Source organism: Mastigoproctus giganteus, chromosome 1 (genome assembly GCF_048544385.1).
Source record: "Mastigoproctus giganteus isolate SK-2022 chromosome 1, ASM4854438v1, whole genome shotgun sequence".
Taxonomy (NCBI): Eukaryota; Metazoa; Arthropoda; class Arachnida; order Uropygi; family Thelyphonidae; genus Mastigoproctus; species Mastigoproctus giganteus.
Genome location: NC_143575.1, coordinates 71,056,873 through 71,082,637, shown reverse-complemented (window position 1 = coordinate 71,082,637; position 25,765 = coordinate 71,056,873). Strand labels below are relative to the sequence as shown.

Genomic DNA, 25,765 nt, shown 5'->3' with positions numbered 1-25,765 from the left:
GTAGTGGCAGCAGAAGTCAATAACGATGTACTGATTAGTTTTTTTCTCATTATTAAAAGCAGATTATTAGAATTCGTGAGTGTTTTTGCGGGTGCACCCTCCAGACTGCCTCAGTCTTAGGATGTTTATCCCCACTTCCTGCTGTTTTAAAATAGGAAAATGACTACTACAGACAGTGCATGTTATCGGTAGAGGCACTAGAAGTCATTTTCCTATTTTAAAATGGCAGAAAGGGGAGGGGGATAAACACTCTCAGACTGAGGCAGTCTGGAGGGTGTACCTGCTGTAAGCAAATTTCAGCCACAAAAACGCTCATGAACCCCAATAATCTGCTTTTAATAACGAGAAAAAACTAATCATTACATAGTTATCAACTTCTACTGTCACTACCGATAACATGCATCATCCGTTTACCGAGAATGTAAGGAGAAACTGTGGTAGGGGGAAACAAGTTTGTCCAGCAAGTTTTCCGTAGTTCTCGCGTTCGCTTTCATTGCCTTAGCCGAGCAGGGCAACAATCACTTCCACCTATGCTTGCAACTATTGTTAATCTATTAGTTTGTGTATCTTCCCATGGCAGCAATTCACCAGCCCCAACACTGCCTTATTAGTATTAAAAAATATTTTTATACCCAGCCTATTTAAATGTAGGTATATAATCAGTGGAGAGTGAGGTCCTGTTCCCCAGCATGAAATCCCTGTCCAACAATCGCTTGGCAAAATCAGTTGCTGGCTGTATTGGAATAGATATAAAGAGGAAAACCATGACCTCACTCTCCAAAATATTAAAATATCTAATAATTTGTAAGGAATAAACACTGCTACCAACCGTATAATCCAAGTGTTTGGATAGTTCATATGTTGGAGGCCCAGTTAATGATATATGTCATACCATTAACATTTGAGTCTGTCTGGTTGCACAATCATGTTTGGCGATTCCCTATATAGACATATTCACTGCTATGGGTGCCCCCATAGCCAATATCAACTATAGAAGCTTTGGAAGAAGACATTTTCAGGTTTACCTGTTCCTGTCAGACTCTAGCATCAGTCCTTGATATTGTCACAGACATTCTCTCAGATAGATCAGATAAGCTGAACTTCTTGCAATGCCAAACTACATGAGTTGGGAATAGCCATGAGATAAAAGCTCCATTGGAGAAGAAACAATCACCAAGTTGTGTTCTGAGGCTTAAGGGACCACTCACTTTGACAGTGTACTTAGAAGGTTGTTTGTGAGAAAAAGATCGATTTCTTTTCTTCTTTTCCTTGGTTGGATTACTTTTTCAAAACTTCTGATGTCAACATTTGCTGAGATTGTGTCAGTGAAATTATTCTTGTAGGAATGGAATCCATTATCCCACATTCCACTTTAAAATCTCATCCTTTATCTAAACCATGGTTTTCCAATAAATGTGCTAAGGCTGTTCAAGAGAAGAACATTGCACATCGTAATTGGCTTGTTTCCAATTCTTGAGTTTCATTTTCTGCCTACACCAAAGTTTGCAACGATTGTAAAGCAGTTATTAACCAGTCCAAACTAGATTTAGAACAGGCTAAGAGTAGAAAACTTGCTTCTTGCCCTAATGGTAACCGGGCATTCTGGTCTCTTGTCAAAGCTATTGGCCTCAACTTTTGCCCATCTCTGCTCCAACTTCTGCCAAAACCAGATGGTTCTGTTGTCACTTCAACCAAGGATAAAGCTGAACTGCTAGCATCCCATTTTTCTTCCAACTCATGTATTAATGATCTTGGTAAAACATCTCCCACCATTCCCACAAGCTCCATTCATTGCCTCCTGTGATCTTCCGTCATCAGAAGGATTTTGCAAATCTTGATGCTAAGAAAGCTCCAGGTCCTGATGGTATTTCTCCACTTGTTCTCAGATCCTGTGCTCCTGAACTTACTCCTGTTCTTTGCTGCCTTTTTTCACTTTCTTATTCCAAAGGTGTTTTTCCTTCTGCTTGGAAATTTGCTCATATCCAGCCAGTTCCTAAAAAGGGTGACAAATTCCACCCATCCGATTATCGTCCCATTGCAATTACTTCTACTCTTTCTAAAGTGATAGAGAAATCAATTAACCGCCAATTCTTAAACTACCTAGAAACCTTCCGTCTGATCAACGATCACCAGCATGGATTCCGTCAGTGTCGATCCACTGGTGATATTCTGGCTTATCTTACCCATTTATGGACTAATTCAAGTGGAAAGGTTCGGTGAAACACAAGCAATTGCTCTTGACATCTCAAAGGCTTTCGATCGCGTTTGGCATAAAGGTCTTCTAAACAAGCTTCCATCTTATGATTTGCCAACTGTTTTTTGTAATTGGTTATCCAGTTTTCTCTCTGATCGCTCACTGAGGGTGATGGTAGATGGCTCTCTGTCTTCTAACATCTCCACTAATGCCGGTGTCCCCCAAAGGTTCTTTCCCCCACTCTTTTCCTCTTGTATATTAATGACCTTCTTCCATTGACTGGAAATCCTATCCATAGTCTTACCGATGATAACACATTGCATTCCACTTTCCATTTTGAGAAACCTTGTCCTGCTCAATCAGCTTCAACTTCTCGAAAATCTGCTACCAATTCCTTAAATGCCGTTCTTCAGGTAATTCTCCAGTGGGTCAAAGACAACTTAGTTGATTTCAACCCTTCTAAAACTCAGTTTTGTCTTATATCTCACAAAAAGGATTCTTCTGCTCCTATGCTTATATTTTGTGACACTCCGATTTCTAGGCAAAATGATATATCTCTTTTGGGGATTACCCTGACTTCTAATCTCTCTTGGCACAAGAACATTACAAATATTGCTTCCTCTGCATCTAAAAAACTTGGTTTTCTCTTTCGCTCTCGGCGTTACTTTTCTTCCAAACAGCTGCTCACTCTGTATAAATCGCAAATCCGCCCTGCCATGGAATACTGTTCTCACATCTGGGGTGGTGCCCCCAAAACCTCTCTCAGGCATCTCGATTCCATTCAGAAGAGGGCAGTTAGGTTAATCAATGATTCATCTCTAACAGAGTCTCTCCACTCGCTTTCTCATAGACGTACTGTTTCTGCTGCATGCCTCTTTTACAGATACTTCCATGGGCACTGTTCTTCTGAATTGGCTTCTATAAGTCCCGCTCTCTCTTTCAAAACAGTCCGAACACGTGCCGCCACCAGCCAACATCCATTTACTGTCCAACTCCAAACCCACAGAACCAACTTTTCATCTTCCTCATTTATTCGTTGAACTGCTGTTTTATGGAACAACCTTCCTTCATACGTATTTCCTGAAAATTACAGTCTACAGAAGTTCAAGTCCAATGTCAACAAATATCTTCTTTCATCTTCTCAACCTCCAAGCCAAGAACGAACTAAGTACTATAGGTTCTAATACTTCTCGTGTTTGGGATTTTCATAAAAAAAAAAAAAAAAGATACATTGATGTGGTTATTCCTTGGGGGGTCAAAAACGTTGCTCCTTCAAAATCTTTACTCGTTATCCCCCATATATTTAATTTATCATGAAAATGGAGGTGAATAACGCTCTTCCATTCTTGGATATTTTGGTCCATAGCATGGCAAGGGCACTGTTCAATTGTGCATGATCACATTGACTGTGCTACAGACAGGGAGGCTGAATTTGCCAGAATCAGAATGGATCTGTCAAAATATAGCTACCCCCCCACATTCTGGATAAGTTTCAACTATATGGTAGTAAATCTATTTCCCACCTTGACCAACAGTTTGCTCATTGCCACTACTTACATTTCCCATTATCTGGATGGTTCTGCTCTTGCTTGCATGTTCCCTCATTATCCATTACCATTTGCAGCTTCCTGGCAGGAGATTACAGTCGATATTGTCGAAAACAAAACTGACTGGTCCTCTACTGCATTGTGCAGATGTGGTTTATCGTATTACTTGCCTGGATTGTGGGGTTTGTTGTATCGGTGAGTCAGAATGTAGATTATGTGATCGTCTCTCTGAACAATAGGAGGCTATTCGCCTACTCACCCATCTCAGAGCATTACTGGGGCAAGCAGCATTTTAATTATAATCTGCGACCCAATGTTGAAATACTAGACAATGCCCATGATACTCACCATCTCTCATAGTTGGAGGACTTCCATATAGTTGTGGTAGGTCCCACCATTAATCGTAATGCTGAGTTGGTTGGTTGGTTGGTTGTTTTAGGATTTTATGGTGCATTAGCGTCTAAGGCTATAATGCGCCAAGTCAACGTAATGCTGAGACCTGCATACATCTTATTATGGAGGCTGTTATTTTTCATCATGACAAGAAATGGAGAGTTTAATAACAGGGCTAGCAAATGCCACACCACTCCCATGGAGTCTGATAGTTGAGTATTTCATTGTTCTTTTCCTTCTTTTTTGCCACCCACAATTCATACCTGCTGTTATTAATGCAAGCACAAGGATATACCTCTGCATAATATAAGAACTTGTTATCACATACCTTGTTTAAGTTGATAAAGAGGCTGATCGACTTGAAAGCTACTTTGTGCTTATTTTATTGCTTTTATTTTCAAGCATGTTTATCCCCTTTTATTCTCTTTATATTAATAGTTTATCTTTTATTATTTTTCATATATTGATTGGCTGTACATAATTTCAGTTTTAATTTGTAAATAGTGTATTTTTATTTTTTATATTTCACCTATCGCATACTTAATTTATTTTTAACAAACTTTACTTATTTTGCAGGTAGAAGCAACATTTATTTCATTATGACTATTCCTGGCATTCGAGGCCTCTTCTCTAATAAGGTTATTTGGTCTGATTGTCTTCTATAATGCACTAAAACAAAGGAACTACAATAATTTCGACATTATATACTTAGATTTCAATAAAGCTTTTGACATAGTTCAACATGAAACACTAATATATAAATTGGAGTGATGTGTCATTTGGAGGAAGTTACTGCCATAGATAAAGGGATGGTTTAAGTCACAAAACAAAGAGTAGTTATTACTGGAATGGACATGGGCACTTCTAGGACTAGTGTTATTACTGGAATCCCTTGGGGTTCAGTGCTGGGTCCCTTACAATTTTCAATATTTATTTATGATGTTGATGAAGGCAGATTAAACTAAAATATTTAATTAGGTAATATAAAGGTTGGTAGGGCGGTTAATGACAGGGAGCAAGGTGTACCACTGCATTAAGACCTAGAAAAATTAGGCAAATGGCTAAGAAGTGGTAACTTCTCAGCCCATTTGCCATTCATTTGAGGGCTCCTTTCTCATTTGTACCATTCCCATTGGCAAATAAGTGCTTGTGCAATTCTTCTTCTTTGAACTTTATTTAAAGTATTGACTTTGACCACTGTTGCAAGCAATTCATTCCAATAATCTACGACACACTGCCAAATGTAAAATTCATGAGATCCAGCCTTTTGTTATTCGCCAAACTTTTATTAATGCTACCTGGTTCTTCTCTCTTTTTTAGGATTTTCCCCAGTGAAAATATACCTCCCTCAATGATTTTACCAATTCCTTTCAGGGCCTCTATCAAATACACCTCTATCAAATCCCTCTTAAGATGTCTAGTTGTCAAGTTTTGTAGGTTGCACTTCATAAGATATTCTTCATATGGACATCGATTAGCACACCAAACCAATCAAGTTACCCTTCTCTGAACCCTTTCAAGAAATTCTAATAATATACCAATTAATAAAATGGAATAATATATCAATTAATAATATTGAACAATATATATCAATTAATAATACTGAATATTATTAATTGTTCTAGGTCATACTCAATCTGATTATTAGTAGTGATTCTTCATGCATTAAGATCTGCAGATAAAGGAACCACTAGGTGGCAGTGATCACAGAGTGCTGATGAGGGATTTACTCAGAGGTAACTACCATCAGAGGTAATGGGAAGGGTTTTTGCTTTTGTAAAAGTGACCAAGGTGGTCTGAGATATTTTTAAATCCTATACAGTGCAAACAATTGATGATGTTACCAACAACCAATTCTAATTGGGAAGCATTCAAAGAATTAATCTTGGAAGCTACTAGGTTTTTCATACCAACTAAGAAATATTGTTCAAGATTTAGGCCTAAATGCATGTCAGATGAACATGAGACATGTGGCAGAAAAGAAAAATGCATAGGATACATATAACTTAACAGGTGACACAGAAGCCTATGCTAGATATAAGCTAGTCTGTGATCAAGTCCCAAAGGAGATTAGGCAGGCAAAGTCAGATTATGAGAAATCTTTAGCAAAGGATGCAAAGAAAAACAGTAAAGAGTTCTTTACTTTGTAAACTCCAGAAGGAAGGGGATGAATCAGATTGGTCCACTTCATATCGATGGTTCAACTGTTGATGATCCTGCTCAGGTAGCTAACAAACAATGAGTATTTTGCGTCTACATTTACACATGAGGAGTTATTCAGGGAGGGGAATACCAGAGGTGTATTAAACTATGGTAGTGGTTTAAATGATTTTTTAATAACTGAGAACAAAGTGGAGAAGAAATTGTTGAAGATAAACATAAAAAAGGCACCTGGGGTGGATGTGATCTATCCAGTTATATTAAAGGAGGCGGCAAAGGAAGTAAGCAACCCTTAGTCATAATAGTGAGAACTTCCTTGGACTCAGAGGAGGTAACCATGGACTGGAGATGTGTAAATTTGACCCCAATTCACAAAGGAGGATCAACGGGTGGCAAGTAATTACAGACCTGTTAGTTTAACTTCTCTTTCTGGGAAAATTAATGGAAGCATTGGTTAAAGAAGCACTAAAGGATCATCTAGACAAGACCTCAGTTATAGTTTGGACACAGCATTGGTTTGTTATGGGGAAGTCTTGTCTGACCAATTTGATTCGATACTACAGTGAGGTCACAAAGGAACTGGATGCAAAAAATAATTATGATAAATATCATATACTTGGATTTCAGAAAAGCTTTTGATACTGTTGCACATGGAAGACTACTGTACAAATTGAAGCAGTATGGTATTAAGGGCAAGTTGCTATAATGGATAAAAGGGTGGTTAAGTGGGAGAAGACAGAGTCTTAATCAATGAACATTGCTCTTCATGGGCTAATATTATTTGTGGTGTCCCCTATGGTTCGGTGTTGGGCCCATTGTTTTCTGTATTTATCAATGATATTAATGAAGGTATATCAGGTTTAATGTCCAAGTCTGCAGATGATACGAAGGTTGGCTGGGTTGTTAATGACAGTACACTACTGCAACAGGATCTAGAAAAGTTGAGCAGATGGGCTGAGAGGTGGCAACTGAAGTTTAACATTGGCAAATGTATAGTATTGCATATGGAAAGCAATAACCCCAAAGTAGTGTATCAACTGTGTGGTACTACACTGACAGTGGTAGAGCATAAAAAGGACCTAGAGGTAATTGAAGATATGAAGGCAGATATGAAGTTTTCTGAGCAGTGCAGACTGTCTGCAAGAGTAGCTCATAGTGTCTTGTCAATGATATACAGGAATTTTTCTAGCAGGGATAAGGAGGTGATTATCCCTTTGTATAATGCAATGGTCAGGCCATGCCTTGAGAACTGTATACAGATCTAGAGGCCTCATTTTAGGAAGGATGTAGAGCTGCTCAAACGAGTACAAAGAAGGGTGACAAGATTGGTGAAGGAAACAAACAGTTGTCCTACAAAGAAAGACTTAAGTCCTGCAAATTGCAGTGTCTAGAGACTAGGCACCTGTGAGGTGATATAATTGCGGTGTATAAGGTCTTGAAAGGTTTGAACAAGCTCAAGACTGATGGGATTCTCTCTCTTCACCAGATTAATCACCTGAGGGGACAAATTCAAATTGAGAAAAGACCATTGTAGAATAGATGTGCAGCAATTTGCCTTTAGCCAGGGAATGGTTGATTGCTGAAACAAACTTCCCTCTTCCATCTGTCATTGTAGAAATTGACAGCTTAAATAAATTCAAGGCACAACGACAAACATTTGGAGCAAATGGATAGGTGAAATGGAAGGGGTTTTTTTTTTTTTTTTTTACCTGATGCTGTATAAGCTTGCTTTCTTGCATCATATGCCTCTACTAATGCTAATAGTGATAATATATCAATTAATAAACTTTAATAAAATATCAATTAATAATATACCAATTAACAATGTATATAATAATTTGATTATATCCCTCTATTCAGAATGCTCTTTGAACTTGAATAACTCAGACTAAAAAAGCTTTTGACTTGATTCCTTTTGTGATAAGTTTTATTAAGAAATAAAATTGAGAAAACAAAAAATTACAAAACATTTTCAAATCCTGAGAATTTATTAAGCTCCTAGTGAAACTAACTTCCCATTTAGTTGGAAGAGACAATTTCTTAGCTTCTGTCATCACAATCAGAGTTTTAACAGAGTTCCTGTTTTTGTTCGTGGACAACTTTACATAACAGTTTCCAGGTCCAGATAATTTCTGTGCAATAATTATAATTTTTTTAAAGGATGATATAGTCATACATGAAAAAATTATCAAATCACATTTTTACCGGAGTCTATCCCACTGACACCTTAGCTAACAGTGAAGGGAGCTGAAGGAAAAGTTTTTGTAATTACTTCAATATTAATCTTTACTTCTTCTCTGAAACAATTTGGCAAAATATTCACCATGGGTATTTAGTGACAAACAATATACCAATTGGGTGGTGCTACATTCACGGTAGGGGAAAACAAAAAAGACCTAAGAGTAATTGTACAGTCCAACGTGTGGTTCTCTGAGCAGTTGTTGTTGTTGTTGTTGTTGATTAAGGGTTTAATGACACAAGGGCATCAATGGCCAAGATGTGTCTTTTCCAAGTTTTGATGTAAATCAAACATTTTTTTTTTTTTAGATTTATTTGTCAAATCTGATTTGCCGAATAAAATTAAGCAATTCATCTATATTTGCAGAATTGTCTAAGATCTGTAGAAGGGTAACTGGATTCTGGTTATTGCATGAACTCTGAAAACAAAGCAATCTGGAATTTCTGAATCGAGGGCATACCAAAAGAATGTGTTTTACGGAAAGTTGAACTTGGCATTGGACACAGAGTGGGGGATTTTTGTTTGCCAATAGATGAAAATGAGTAAGATGAGTATGGCCAATTCTCAGTCTGGCAAGTATTACTTCTTCTCTGCGACTCTCTCTTATGCTGGAATTCCATATTTCTGGATTAGGTTTTATTTCCTGCAGTTTATTGTTGATTTCATTTTTCCATATTTGAGCCCATTCATTTTCACTTTCTCTAATAATGATTGGACTAAAATCAGTGTGTGGAACTATCATTGTTTTATTTGGCAGTTCTGATGCTGACTTAGCTGCAATGTCTGCTTTTTCATTGCCTTCTATTCCGCAGTGTCCTGGGATCCAGCAAAGAGTTATTTCAGATTGTTTCTTTTGACAGAGGTTGATTAGAAAGTCAATTTCTTGTAGGAGAGGAATACGAGAATGTCGTTTACCCTGTATGGCTGAAATAGCACTGAGTGAATCCGAATATATTAAGACAGAGAGGGATGACTGTTGACATATTTCACTTAATGCAAGCTGTATAGCATATAGTTCTGCAGATAGAATGCTGCACTCAACTGGAAGGGATTTTGAAATTACATGCGACGGGAGCACGGCTGCTGCACCTACATGTGATTGGGTCTTAGATCCATCCGTATAGATTATGAGTTTCCCAGTGTGTTGCGAAGTATAGTTGGCATGCAACTGTCGGATATTACATAGTGGAACGATATTTTTTGGCCACTGAGCGAAATAAAGATCAATGTTTATATGATGTCTATTCCATGGAGGTAAAGGCATATTTTTACTTTCTGCAATTTTATTGAGATCGAGTTTCCACTTTTTTATTACTTCTTGAAGACGAATCCCAGCAGGTCTGAGTTCATTAGGCTTGGATTCATAAAGTGTTGGCCATAAAGGTTGGTTGAGGTATACCCAACAGGGGTGAGTTCGAAAGCTTCTTATTTTGGCAGCGTATTGGCAGAGTAGGTGTTGTCTTCTAAGATAAAGCGGAGGGTCGTGTGCTTCTATATACAAGCTTTGTAAAGGCGAGGTTCTGTAGGCGCCTAGTGCTGATCGAAGGGCACTGTGTTGAATGGTGTTCACAGACCGTAAGATGCTTTTTTTAGCTGATGCATATACTATAGCTCCATAGTCTAATCGTGACCGGATTAGAGCATGATACAAATTCAGCAATGACTGTCTGTCAGCACCCCAAGATGTTGAGGATACTGCACGAAGGATGTTTAGTTTCTGGAGGCACGTAGTTCGTAGATAGGTCACATGTTTACGAAAATTTAATTTGGTGTCTAAATTCAGACCCAATAATCTTATGGAGTCTGTCTTCGGTATTTCTCTGCCTTTCAGTTTTAATACAGGTTCCGGATGAAGCGATCGTAATTTACAGAAGTGTACTGCTGCTGTTTTCCCCTCGGTTAATTGATAGCTGTTGCTTTCTGTCCAAGTTTCAATTTTGTTTATTGCTATCTGTAGTTGTCTTTCAATGGTAGCCATGTTCGATGATTGACAGGAAATAGCAAGATCGTCTGCATACATATAAACTTCTACCGTGGATGGGATGTCTCTTATAATGCTACCGGTACGTAATGCAAAGAGTGTGGCACTTAAAATCGATCCCTGAGGTACTCCTTCTTGTGTGTAAATTTTGGACAGCTCATTCTGGACTCTTACTTGAAAGGTCCTGAGGTGAAGAAAATTCTGAATGAATCTAGGCAGGTTACCTCTAAGTCCAAGTTTGTATAAGTCTTGGAGGATTCCATATCTCCAGGTTGTATCGAATGCTTTGGTAATATCGAAAGTTATCATTACCATGTGCTGTTTTTTAAGAAAAGCATTTCGAATGTGAGCTTCAACCTTGATGTGGACATCAGTTGTACACCTGTTACGGCGGAAACCAAATTGATGGCATGATATAGCATCTTGATCTTCAACAATCTAGACAAGTCTCTTGTGTACCATCTTTTCTATTATCTTTCCTAAACAGCTGGTCAAAGATATAGGACGATAACTATTGGGAGAGGAAGAATCTTTCCCGGCTTTCGCTATGGCTACCACAACTGACTGATGCCATGTATCAGGGTAAACATTCTCCTCAAAGATTCTATTGTAAAATTTCAGTAGTATAGATTTTGAGTTTGAGTTGAGGTGGCAAAGCATTATATAGAAAATTCCATCTGGTCCAGCAGAACTATTTCTAGAATTCTGGAGAGCTTCGTTGAGTTCATTCATAGTGAACGGAAGGTTATAAGGATGAGGTTGTTTTGTAACAAAGTTAATTTTATATTTTTCCATGGACATTTTTTTTGCATCTAAATGAGTCTTCATAAGATTGAGATGATGAAGTGACTGCAAATGTTTTCGCTAAAGCCTCTGCAATATCAGTTGGAGAAGAAATATCTATTCCTTTCCAGGTCAAGATTGGGGCTTTGGTTTGTTGACACTTTCCACTGAGGATACGGATCTTTCTCCAAATTATTCTGGGGTCAGTGTTTCTGCAGATGGTAGAACTGAATCGAATCCACACATCCTGTTTAGCTTTTCTACGAATTCGGCGTGCTTCAGCTTTCAGCCGTTTATAGTTTATAAGGTTCTCCATTGTAGCATTTTGGCGAAAAGTGTTCCAAGCTTTGTTTTGTTTCCTTTTGGCAAGATAGCAGTCCCTTGTCCACCAATTATTATACCTTTGTTTCGTAAGGTTAACTTTCGGTATTGCGCTGGTAGCAGCTCCAAGTAGTTGTTCCACTATTTGTCTAGTGGCATTATTAATAGATGCAGTAAGAATCAAATGGTTATCAAATTGCACTGTTTTCGAAAACTTTTCCCAGTTAGCTCGGTGAAAATTCCACATAATTTTTTGGTTAGATGTATAGTTTGTATCCATCTGTATTTTGCAAATTATAGGAAAGTGATCGCTGTTGTGAAGGTCAGTTAATACTGTCCAATCAAAGCTAGTATAAATGGACGAGGAACATATGGACAGATCCAGAGCAGAGCTAGAACCTGTAGGCAAGTGGATATAAGTATGCACACCAGTATTCGGTAGTGTTAAGTGATGGTTATCAAGTACAGTTTCGATCATCCTCCCTCTACGATCTATGTTCGGGGAACCCCACAAAGGATGATGAGCATTTAGATCACCTAGAAAGCATACAGGTTGGGTCAGTTGATTAAGTAAATTGTCAAGTTCTGCAATGGAACATGAAACATTTGGTGGAATATAAATGGAGATAAGAGTGAGATTAATTCCAAGAGCAATATGAACGGCTACTGCTTCTAGATTAGTGGAAAGCTGAACGAGTTTCGATGGTACATTACTACGAACTAATATTGCTACTCCTCCTCTTGCTGGAGACTCAGAACATCTGTCACATCTATATAGTGTATACCGGGAGAAGTATGGGGTATAATTTGATGATAAATAAGTTTCCTGTAGACAAATACATGCAGGATCATGCTGGTGCATTAAATACTTTAATTCGTCAAGATTGCTTCTTAGTCCTCTACAATTCCATTGAATAATTTTCTGCATTACTTGGGTTTAGGTTAGGTGGATTGGTCTGATCATTTGTTTTTCCCTCGATCCTGTTTATATTTCTCTCGTTTTGAAAAGACTGGGCGAATAATATCCATCTCATCATCAGCATGAAAACAGGATCTTCATTATTTAACTTCTCATCAATTTCCATAGTTCGTTCAGTTGGTTTATTTTGTGCACGATGAGAATCTTTCTCCTTCAATAATGTTGCCTGAGTTGGGAACGTCTTGTTGTGGCTTGGATGGCTTTGTATTAGTAAAATTTGATGGACTCTTTGTCTTTGTTGCTGTCAGTGTCTCATCATCCGCAAGGATGGATCTAGCCCATTGAATAAGAGATAATTTAGGAGGAATAGTAATATAAGTCTGTGTAGAAAATTCTTTAGTGTTTTTGACTGCATTAGAATATGTTTTGGCAGGCATCACATTTAATATCTGTTTACGTGCCTCTTGGTAAGATACATTTTTCTCTACCTTGTACTTCATTATTTTCTTTCCCATTTTCCATAATTCGCAAGTTCTAGAATATGCGGGGTGAGTACCCTGGCAACTGGGACGCTTTGGCGTTGCTGCTGTGCATTCAGTTTGGGAATGGTCTGATGAGCCACACAGGGGACAGACTGTCTTACCTTGGCATGCTGTTTGAGAATGTCCATACTTCTGGCATTTAAAGCATCTAAGTGGATTTGGTATATAGGGTTGGATCTTACAGGAAAGGTAGCCAGCTTTTACTGATTCTGGGAGATTCGGACTGCTGAAGGTAAGGATAACATTTCTTGTGGGTGTAAGAACACCACATCTTGTTTGGTCATAATTCTCTTAGCACCGACAACACGTTGTGCTTTCAGTTCTTCAGCAATTTCTTCCTCAGAAACATTAAGGAGGTCCCATTCCGAGATGACTCCCTTTGAGGTGTTTAAAGTTCTGTGCGGGGTTACCGAAATGGGAAGGCCTCCGAAGGTCGTTTGCTTCAGGAGTTGTCTAGAATGACTGGGATTGGAAGTCTCTATAAGAAGATCTCCTGAGCGAAGGCGTTTGACAATTTTGGGAGTACCTGCTACAGCCTCTATGCTTTTCTGCACAAGAAATGGCGATAAGCTACTAAGAGGTTTCGTTGATAACGAGTGTACAATTAAAAAAGCAGGTAGGTCATGTGAAGAATCATCTTTTTTGATTCTTTTTGCTTGAGATGACTCAAGTTCATGCGAGTACGTAAGCTCTACAGTCGGTGATATTAATGGATCCATGTTTGCTCCTTTTCGCCCTGAGTATTGGATTAATACTCAGACTACCAGCCCCGCCACGTGGAGGCAGGAGCGGTGCCACCAGTGACCAAGCGATAAGAGATTAGTGGTTAGTTTGTTAGAGAAATTGTTTATATATATATATAAATATAAAAGAAAGGTGTCTTTCCTTCCCTGATACGAAGCTTAGTTCTTTATTTAGAAAAAGCCAAAATTAAATAATTTTATAAATAAAGAGGGTTTTAACAATCTCTACAATCTGTCGCTTAGAGAAAAAACGCTTTCAAATCACTTTGGAAATATCGCTATGATCACTCCCTTGGCACTCGGGGCCTCTCTGAGCAGTGCAGACAAGTTGCTAGGAGGGCTGATGGGGTTCTAACAATGATATACAGAAATTTTTGCTATCAGGGAGAAGGAGCTGATTATCCTGTTATACAAGACAATAAAACTGCATCTCAAGTGCTACATACAGGTCTGGAGGCCTGCATGCAGTGCTCAAGTATCATTTTGTATTAAGAATCTTCAAGTAAAGGTACCTTTATGTATCAGTGAAGATAGAATATTGATGTTGGATTTATTCAAAGCAATAGCTACTGTCAAGGGTAAAGACAGAGAATTTTTTTTCTGTAAAGATGATTATAATGACTTGTTTCTGTAAAGACAATTATCAGCCATTTTTTAAACTTTTCAGTGAGACAAACTGATGCTGTCAAACAATGAAAAAGCTGAATGGGTAGTGTTCAGAGAGAAAATAATAAAGGCTATACATTTTGTACCAACTAAGGAATGAAGTTCAAGGTTTAGATACGTTGCCACTTACTGACTGGGACAATTTGACTAACCATGAGGGACAATTTTAAATCAATTAAATGTTTGTTATCTACATATCAACATGTTACTAGATAACTATTAACAACATATCATGTTACTAGGTGACTTTTTTTTTTTTTTTTTTGATTTGGTAGTTGTTGGCGCATCGGCTTCTGTGGCCATATTGCACCTCCCAAGGTTTTTGCAGTATTTTGATCCAAGCCCGAGGCGGGAATCGAACCCGCGACCTTTGGGTTGCCGGGCAGGTACTTTACCCACTCGGCTAGCCCGGTCGGCCTAGGTGACTATTATCTATATATCAGCACCTTAGGGAAGGTACTGGAGGCAAGAATATTCTGCACCTGGTTGTCACTCAAGATCCAGATGGTGTTACTGGGATGATAGAAACCCTAATAAGGCATGATCGTGGAGTGCTAAAGAGGGTGATGATGAGTGAGGTCTTGGTATTTAAAATTAGGAGCAAAGGATTCAGTTTCAGGAAAGGACATTATGGCAATCTAAGATGCTACATAAGAAGACTGTGAAAAGCAAACAGAGGAGAATTACTCAATAACTTGAAAGCTACTGTCCTGGAAACCACATGTGCAAACTTACCATTAAGAATACATGGCACGATAACAAGTGGATGAAGAAGTATCCAACTAGTTTAACAGAATAAATAAATAAAATAAAGCATAGGGAAGTTACAAAGTGACAAAAAAGAACTCTGAAACATATATAATGATCTGTGAGAGCACCCTAGGAATGGTTAGGTTGGCAAAAGCTGACTGAGAAATTACTGGCAGAGAGAGTGTGCAAAAAAGGGGATGGGATGATGCAGTGACATCATTGATAACCCAGCTAATGAACTGAATAGATATTTCTCATTGTTCATGACAATGATGGAGAGATACAAGGTGAGATACAAAAGATACAGATCATGCAGAATTGGGAGTGTGTTTAATGACCAGCATCACACACTACTTTAGAATGACTTGGACAGTTCTTTGGGGATGGTTAAATAAATAGAAACTTTTAATGGTGCAACATGCAAGGTTTTCAAAACCCAAAGATAACTTACAAATTTGGAGTGGCTGAACTGAAAATGGCAGAAGAGGAAAGTGATTTTGGAATTATAATACAGCCAGACAATTGGCAAGCAGTGCCCATGGAGTCTTGTAAAGATTTATAGTTCAATTGCTTGTAGAGATAGGGAGGCTATAATTCCACTATGAGCCAATTATGAGATGTGGAAAATTACATACACCATGGGTAAAAAAAAAAAAAAAACATTAAAAGTACAAAAAGCCTAACAGGCCACATGCCTGATTAGCCTGGCAAAGGGTGCCTATACCAGGTGAGCCTTCAATTTACAAGTGTGGGCTACTTGGTAACTACATACCGGAAGGAATATGACTGAAGTTTAGAAGGATCTGACTGGGGATAGTGAAATGAATGAATTCAAAATTTGCATATTAATGACAAGAACTAGGAGGCATAAATGCAAACTTAATGAGTAAAAAGTATAGAGTGCATTTTAAGAACTGACTTTAATCTGTAATAAGTGCCTTCATGGGTGGTCAATACTTTGGGAAATTTAAATTCAGCTTGAATTTTTTTAATTGGGATTATAAATTTTTCTTTTGATGCAGCAAAGGGTGGCTTCCATGCACTTTAAGTCAATACCATTACTTTAATTATAATGATGTTAAATTAATTATATCATAAATTAATATTTGATATCAATTAAATTAAGTAATTTAATATGAATTTAATTTAATAATAATTTAATAGGAGATGTGCCTTTAATTTAATAAAAATTAAAAGGCACATTTTTGGTATTTGGTCATATGTACCAAAAATCCTAATTTCACCTCTGGTGGGTGTTAGCACCCTATTTCCAGAGCTATTGTGAGTGCCTATACCAGAGCCGAATTTAAACTTATTGTGACCCTAAGCTATAACATGTATGAGGCCCTTAACCGGTTCGCTGTGACAATATTAAAAAAGAATTTTTAAGGTGGAGTGAGATATAAAAATAAAAAAATCCCTTGTAATGAGGCCCTAAGCTGTACTTCGTTTAGCTTATGTGTAAATCCACTCTGGCCTAAACTGATGTTACTGGGTCTATCTTTCTAGATATACATAAAATGTAGTCCACCTAGCCATGAAAAGTCATTTTCATCCCTGCCTGTAATGTTGTGTTAATTATACTTTTGGCCAAGTGAACTGCATATAAAAAAATGGAGAAATCAACAAATAACCCCAGGGACTCACATCTGGTGAGTATGGGCTTGACACACCTAGGGTCCTGAGCTGGATATCATCATTCTCTTTCTTGGTGATTCCCTTCCACTTCTCTCTCTCTCGGTAACTCAGGGAATTTTTTTTTTTTTTTTTTTGGCTGGTACAGCATAAGCCTCAGGCTTCCTTGTACCATGTAGCTAATAATAATAATAATTTCAAACATTAACATACTGAAGTCAACTTTAAAAATTTTCATTTTTTATTGAAAGAAACCAAAACAGTCAACCCTCAATTAATTCATATAATCGATATTCCACCATATTATTTATAAACATCATCATTCTCAATTTGGATACTTTGAGAAATTTATTTTGTTCCCTGAATACGTTTGTATTCAGGGAACAAAATATTGCACTAAACTAAATATTGAAGTTTTTATTAATAGTTTGATTATACTAGTTTTTATTAAACTGGCAGAGGTAGCACTCCCATTCATAGCCAAGAGAGTGGCAGGACACCTGAAAGTGTTTATTTTCTTTTTAATATTCGGAAAATGTAGTTTTTTTAAACGTAACAGAATCCAGCACTTATTCCACATACTTTTTAAATTTTAAAACATGTTATGCATTTTACACATATTTTCAAAAAATATATATATATTAATTCTGCTGAAAACTGCAAAAAAACATTTCTGACATAAAATGCAAAGTTTCTTATTCTCTTCCATTTTCCAGTTTAAAAGACAGATAAAAGGTGCATCATGGCCTTAGATGCTAATCTTCTACAAAAATAAGAAAAACTTACAGACAAATTCAAAAGCAGCATCATTATTATTACTACTTGTTTGTTATTTGGTTTTTTAGGAGCATTAGCAACTAAAGCCATATTGCTCCAGGGATATGCGGTGGTCATTCCCTGACCTTTCCACATCCTCCGTATTTGGTTGTCACAGGCTCGAACCCAGGTCTAATCAAGAAGCGTATGCTACGCACTGCTGCTCCTGCCCGCCTGGCTAAGGAGGCACTATTATTATTACTACCTGATCAGAATATTAGTAAGGCCAAATGATACAAGGAAACGGACTTTTCCTGACTCAGACAAAAAAATATATATATATACTGGTGTTCAAAGAAAGTGCATCACTTAGGAATTTCGCATTTCTAACCCTTTTTTTGCGATGGTATGTTACATTAATGACTAGCATCACAAATAGAAATATAAACAAAAGATATTTATTAATAGCTGAGGCAAAGCTAAGTAATATTTGACAGGTGCTCTCAAAATATTCCAAAATGAGCATTTGCAATCTTTATACAACAGTTTTGGTAATCATAACAATTATGGCTGATACGTTATCAGAAGCCCTTAATTTACTTCAGTTTATCATTTTTTCTCTCTGGGTAACTCAGGGAAAGAAAAACAAAATAAAAAGTTCACCAGGTGGAAACTAATATTTAGTTGAACCGCCTCTGGCCCTGATCACGGTGGCACACCATCGAGGCATTGGCAAGATCACTTTCTGAAGATATCAACTGATAGTTCGTGGTTCCAAACACGAATAATGGCTTCCTCAAGTTCATGAAGAGTCTTTGGTTTCTTTCTGGCAACTATAGGAGTCAGGTACAGACTGTATCCTGTTAAGAGTTGTAATGGACCGTTCTTCCAACCATTTTTTCACTTGTAACAAAGGTAAACAAATCATTGTCGAACCTTCAATGCAGAAATTAAGCTAAATAACTATAAAAGTGCCTACTTACACTTTTTGCCCGATGACAAGGAGCAGAGTCGTCCTGAAAGTTGCAGTTACTTGGCAGGTTGAAACAGTCTCTAATGGTTGGCAGCAATTTGCCTTCCAATATAGCCAGGTATCAATTGGCCTTTACAGAACTTTTATAAACTGCAGGTGACCTCCACCATATCATTTGGCTGGTAGGGAATTTCACTGTAGACACCATACAGTTTGGATAGTATTCTTCACCACATATACAGCGAATTGTTTGTCTCCCATCAGAGCCATGTAGGTTGAATTTCTTCTCATCCGAGAAAATAACTGACTTCCACTGCTCGGGGGCCCATTTGATATGCTCCTTACACTAAATTAATTGGACCTTTTTCATTTTTTGTGTGAGGAGGGGCTTCTTCTTCTTAGGACAATGGGCTACAAGTCCATTTTTGAAGAGGCGTCTACTGACTGTTATGCACTTACTACCACTCCTGTATATTCTTTCCATTCTCTTTTCAGCTCAGACGAAGAAGCTTTACGGTTTTTAAGGGATAAGCCCTTCAAAATGCGTTCCTGTTTTGGCTTAGAGACACATTTGCATCTGATTCCTTTTTTCTTATCAGAAGAACCAGTATTCTTGAGTTTGGAAAGAAATCTACTCACTGTCGACTGATTACAAGACACTCTATAAGCAATATGACAGGAAGAACATCCTTCCTCAAGTAAAGCAACAATAATAATCTTTCTTCGTGATGTCTACTGCACGTAACTTGCCATCCTGACACAAGCAAGGAATGACTGTAACTCTTGCAGAGCGTGCTTATATAGCTGAAAGTAACAGCTGATGCAATATTACATCATCACCTACTCGTGTCAATCTTATCTGATGCAATCCGTAAGAAATATTGCCATATAGTTACATTATTTGGACAACAATTACAATTTTAAGGGTTGATGCACTTTCTTTGAACACCAATGTATATATTTCTATATCGTAATATATATATACATACAGTACTTTTTTTTTGGGACTGCATTTGGATGCAGTGCACTTTGAAATTTGTAATATTCCGTAAATTTTTTTCACGTTTACCAACTATTCAAATAAGCTTAAAATTATTTAACTAAATTTGCAATTTTTACTGTATATTGTTAAGATATTTTCTATATAAAACTGTATAACCATTTTTATAATTCTAAATTACTCAGCCAGACCTCTGTTTAACAAAGTCCTTTTATAGCGAATTATTTTGAATTCCCCCTTGGAAGTTACATTTAAAATAGTTTCTGTTGAGTGAAGAAAATTTTCATATAACAAATGGATTAGGAGAGAATTAACTCAATATACACTGTTCGCATTTCTGGCCTTCACGCAATTTTGGCGAATAGTGCTATTGTGCGAATTAAGAGAGCTAAAGGGATTACCATTCTACAACTTAGTGGTACCTGGTAAAACCTATCTGACCACCTGTGCATACAGAGAAGTCGCGCTAATCAAGAGTGAGCAGATCAAGATGTATTCCCAATGGGCTCTAGCCCACCTTCTACTGCAGTGGTGTCCAACCTTTTCCCATATAAGGGCCATATTCAAAAAAAAAATTCAAAGTTAGATTTCTTTAGTGTGTTACATTTTCCATATCTTGTTGTATGTAAAAGTAAAATTGAAAATATTCGAAAATTTTATTAAGTACAATACACAATTATATTTACTGAACAAAACATTTAATTAGAAATTTTTTTTGATAATTAACAAATTTTAAAATGCTGTTTTAGTTCGCTTTCCTCGTGGACCATACATTGGACACCACTGTGAATCAACTGTAAGCCCCCCATTTGAGAATTAGAAAATTAATTTTCTTTTACTCCAAGAAATAATCATCTGTTGTTTCGCGGAAGTGTATTATCCACATTTTCCGTAAATTTTCCCTATCTCTGTTTACATGGTCACAGTACCTGAATAAGTCGACCGGGCTAGCCGGGTGGGTAAAGTGCCTGCCTAGCAACCCAAAGGTCGCGGGTTCGAATCCCGCCTCGGGCTTGGATCAAAGTACTGCAAAAACCTTGGGAGGTGCATTATGGCCACAGAAGCCGATGCGCCAACAACTACCAAAAAAAAAAAAAAAAAGTACCTGAATATCCGAATGACACTGATATTTTGGATAGTTCCAAAAAAAAATATATATATATATATATATATGTTATTTATGGTGTTTCTGTATATATGTTTTCTGTATTTGTGTATATCAACTTGCCTATCTTGCAACTAGCTGCAAAGATAGAGCTTGTTAGTATAACTTATATATGTATATTTATATTTTTGTGCACACAGTGTTTTGTGGTTATAGGAAATCGTATAGCAGTTTAGCTAACAGAAGGCAAAATTAGGTAAGTAATTAGGAAAGAAATAGACACTCCTGCCCTCATATTACACTAATAGCTCAGAGTGTGGAAAATTTTAGTTGTAAGAAAGTGAACAGTATATGATGGAAGAATATAAAGTTAATGCACAGGTTATCTGGGAACGCGACTTCCCATCCATGCTAGTAACAGCCCTAGACATGATAGATATGTATACCCGTAAGTAGTTGTATTCATACAAATATGTAATAATCTTATAATTACTCTTCCACTTAATGACATTGTCTTATACTTAACCTCTAACTTGTAGGTAACTGACTGATAAACGTGAAACGGTATCTCTTCAGGATACCACACCATTTCACTATTTCAGCAAAATATGACAAAGTAGTCCATATATATACAGCCTATAACATTTCAATAGTTTCCTGTACACGTACTGTTGTAGTGTAGCCAATAAATTTAATTTAGTTTAATTTTAAACTAAATGAATTTTTATGGATTTTTCATATGTACAGGTAACTGTGGTATCTACGTTATGTTACCTTTAATTTTATAAGTAAGATCTATTATTCGTTTACCTGGAGAGAAAAAAAATGCAAGTTTTTAACTGAAAATGTTATACTGTTGGGTAATGGCTTGCCAATTGTTAATTAATAGTTATTAATAAAAAGGTTAATTAATAGTTTACTTAAAAAATAATTATAATAAATAAGGCATAGCAAGGATTTACCATGCCACACGTTGCCAATCGAACCAAAAAATTATTGAGTTACTTTTCAGAGCTGAATTTCGAGATTGCTACCCTCTATTGTGGGCTTAAGGGGCAACTTCTTAAGAAAACAAAATATTTATACTATTACAAAAGTCCCTTAAGGTAATCAGCAAGTTCTGCTTTGAATCTAGCCAGACTCACTGCCTCTGCCATACTAGAAGGCAATTTATTCAAGTTTTTAACAGCCTGCAGTCCAAAATCTGCCCTACCACAGAAGTCAAACTCACTGGCCTATTGCTATTTAGCAGGATCTTTGTAGACTGGAGAGACGCTCGAACTTCACCAGTTCAACTGGATCTTTCCTCATTAACATTCCCAACAGTTTGATATATTCACATGTAGCCTTCTAAAGTATAACTGAATACATAGCATCTTGCCCTCGTTTGACCTCAGTATCTTCTCTGAGATCATGATATCACTTATTTCATAGCAATCTGATTCCTTAACATTCCTAAGATATTTTATCTTGCTTCCAGCTTAAATATCATTGAGAAGTATTTCTTCACCTCTCTGACTGCTAGGCTTTCTATGGTCCTTCCACTGCAACCAGTTACGGACCTGTTTAATTTACTCTCATCTTTTTTGTATTCACACATGAAAAGAGCTCCCTGTCCTCATTTTTAGCACTCACTGCTAGTGCTTTCTCATAATCAGATTTTGCACTCAGTAACTTTATTATATATTCTCTCATAATGCTCGTACAAATTTGAATGATGTGATTTCTGTAACTGTACAACCCATTTCTTTTGCTCAATTAAACTCAACCTCACATGTAATCCATTTTAGAATATTACATTTACTTGACAACTGGTGCAAACATATTTGCAGCTATAGGGATAAATCCCTTGAATAGTTTCCATAACATATTTATATCCAACACCACACAGTAGTCTCTCCAGTTGATCAAGCCCAATGAATATTGGGCTTGATTAACTGGAAAAAATCCTTTCACAAAATAAACTAGTCATGTCCTAAATATACTATAAACATTATTATGCTACACTCAGACACCTTTTGTGTGTGTTATTTTGGTTTTTAGGAGCATTAGCAACTAAGGCCATATCGCTCCGTGATTTAGCGGTGGTCATTCCCTTTCCACATCCTCCTTATTTGATGGTGATGGGCTCGAACCCCGGTCTAATCAAGAAGCGTGTGCTACACACTGCTGCTCCTTCCCACCTGACTACGGAGGCGCCTGTGTGTGTGTGTGTGTTAAGCTATATGATTTAAGGAAGCAAGCTTATAAAAAAAATGTCAAAATAAGAATCATTTGCCCATTTCTTTTAATAATCTGTACAATCCTCTTTAAATTTATTCAAACTATCCAGTTCCACAACATTAGCTGAAAGTTTATTTCAACAACCATACTGTGGCTGAAAACAATTTCCAAACATCTCCATTTTTTATTTGTCATCTTTTACGTATCATCTCAGAAGGAGTAATGGTGCCACAAAATTTAATTTATAAAACTCTTTTTTAACCTAAGAGTACATGTTAAAAATTACACTACTTATTACTGTATTTATCATTAAGCTATGAAGCAGTAATTCAAGAAATATGTATAAAGCAGAAAGGAGTTGATACTAACATAGAGATAAACAACAAATAATGTATTATAATAGGCCTTTTTTAAACATAACCAAATGAACACAACAGACATTTCATTACAAAAAAATCCAAAAAATAAAAATTAATTTCAACAATCAGTCATGTACAATCTTCACAAAAAAAGGAACAGAATGCTCTCTGGAAATAATTTTCAAGAACAATTGTCAATTTCAAATTACTTTACTTAGCCAAAAAATATGGAAACATTAATACACATGTGGGGTAAATTTTACCAAGACACTAAACAAGTTACTTGAGAGTTCTTGGCAAAACTCAAGAAACCACTCTCAATACATTAGAGATGGGCATGTTCTTGAAAGGTGCTGAGGAGTGGGGAAGGGTGTGTGCATGTTTTTAAGTTGTACTGTTTCAATATTCATTGAGTAATAAAAATTACCCAATGAATGGTGCATGCCCTCGTGGATTAAGGACTCTAAGGTCACGTGCATGCATCTAGTTTCCACATGCTACAGTTTACAGAAGTCTTTAGTTGTTTAGTGTTTGCAGGCAAAACAAAATATTGTCAAGAGTTTTACTATTTTGACCACATCCAATATTTCAAAAAAAAAACAGGTTCTCTAAAAATATGCAAGTATTATTTTTCAATTTTTGTTCATTCAAATTAAAACAAAAAATTTCTGAAAAATATGTACAATTATGCAAAAATAATTTTAGTTCTTACCTACTGTAACTAAGTTTATATTATCGATCACTTTCTCATGAAACAATATATCAGAGTTAAAAAATATATCAAAGGAAAAATCTCATGGGAGGTCATGATAGGTGCGAGTACGTAGGTAGCTCAACATCGCACATCTGCTCTGAAAATACTGAACTGGGTCATTCCTCAAATATATATATATATATATACATTTTTTTTTTTTTTCGTGATAAACAATTAGAAGCTAAACACTAGCTGTGGTCGATTATATGAAAATTAACATAGTATTATATAAGCCTTGCATCGTATACTAATGCTAATATGAAAACTCAGAAATTAGGATAAGGTTTATAATGCTCAATAAGTTGAAATGCTTCATAATGTTGAATGCGTGAAGAAGCTCATAATGCAATGTTGTCTTAGTCTGAGATGTTCTCTTGAAACCCTATCGGCCTAAGCTTTCATATTCTCCAAAACGCATGGTGACAACACTGAATACAAAAAAAATTTCAGTGCATTACAAAACCCTTTACGATGTATATATTATGACAGATATCCGACTTGTGAAATACACTCACATCTGACAAGTCGTGTTTACTATCTGATCTCTTCTGAAATGTAGCCTACCCTATATATTAAAATAAAATAACTAATACCTTAGTGTATAGTTCCAAAGTGGTCATATTCCTTGAAATTTAAAGATCTTTACACTTTTTTTTACATCTACTGCCCAACATTCGTTATACTTTCATTCAATCCAGCAGTTCCTCCATCATACGCCGGTGAACGTGGTTTACCGCAGACGCCCAGCATAGTGGGTTAACGTGAGCCACTGACGTCACGACTGTAAAAAATAAATAAAATAATAATAATAAAATAAATAATTTATGCGAAGAAGTTCATTAACACTAAGAAGTGAATAGTGAAACTAATCGAAAAAAACTAAAATAATCGGTGGCCAGTCAACCTAACTTTGTACAGAGTAATGTACAAAATCATTATAAAAATCAAAACTAAAAAGAAATGTGTAAGTTGCAGATATATAATCCGGAATCCCATCTTTCTCTCAGCTCATCTTTAGGAACAGAGCACTTTTAATAAAACTAGTTTGTGTCAGTCATTTGGCACAAACGCGACGTTGAAATTGCAAATGCGCTACAAATCGCTGCTGAACGCTTTCTTCTTCAGGACTCCCGAAATACTGAACCAGAAGAAGAATAACTTCAGGGAAGATGGAACAATGCGACCATTTCCCTTATTAAACTTGTATTTTATTATTTTGGCCTCACAGACTAAAGTTGCTGTCACAATTGTGACACTAAGAAAATTTCACAAAGGCCCATTCAATATTAAATTACTTTTTGGAAACAGAAAAACTTTTCTTCTTTCTGCAGACTTTCCAGTCTGCAACGTTTTGACCACCCAACCCCATTACAATGTAACGAAACGCTCCATTTCAAGTCAGTTATTAGTTGTTTTTTTTTTTTTTTTTTTCATGTAAAAAGCTCTAAACTACCAGTACCACAATATAACATTTTATGTAACTCTACTGCCATCCCTCGCAGAATAGCACAGTGCTTACAATCACCTTCCTCCCACACCATGGGGAACAGACCTGGGTCAGAGTCCCATCAAGGACGCGTGGAATAATTACGGACTATTTCGCAACGTGGCAGATTAATTATTATTATTATTTCTCCCTGACTGGGGTATTCCACTCCGTGATGGGTACTGCTACCAAGTATACAGAGTGGTTGTTATGTCGGTTGTACTGCTGGTCGAGGA

The 25,765-nt window shown here is 36.7% G+C and overlaps 1 protein-coding gene across 3 annotated transcripts in view; it reads right to left on the bottom strand.

Moving 5' to 3' along the window:
• didum (dilute class unconventional myosin) overlaps nucleotides 1-24,772 on the bottom strand; it is an 814,019-nt gene extending 789,247 nt beyond the window's left edge. For all 3 annotated transcript variants that reach the window (XM_090373351.1, XM_090373360.1, XM_090373369.1), the window contains exon 1: nucleotides 24,637-24,772. In XM_090373351.1, coding sequence (XP_090229477.1) covers nucleotides 24,637-24,663 — 27 coding nt within the window. In that variant the 5' untranslated portion in view covers nucleotides 24,664-24,772. The remainder of the gene's footprint in view (nucleotides 1-24,636) is intronic.
• Between the last annotated feature and the right edge of the window lie 993 nt (nucleotides 24,773-25,765).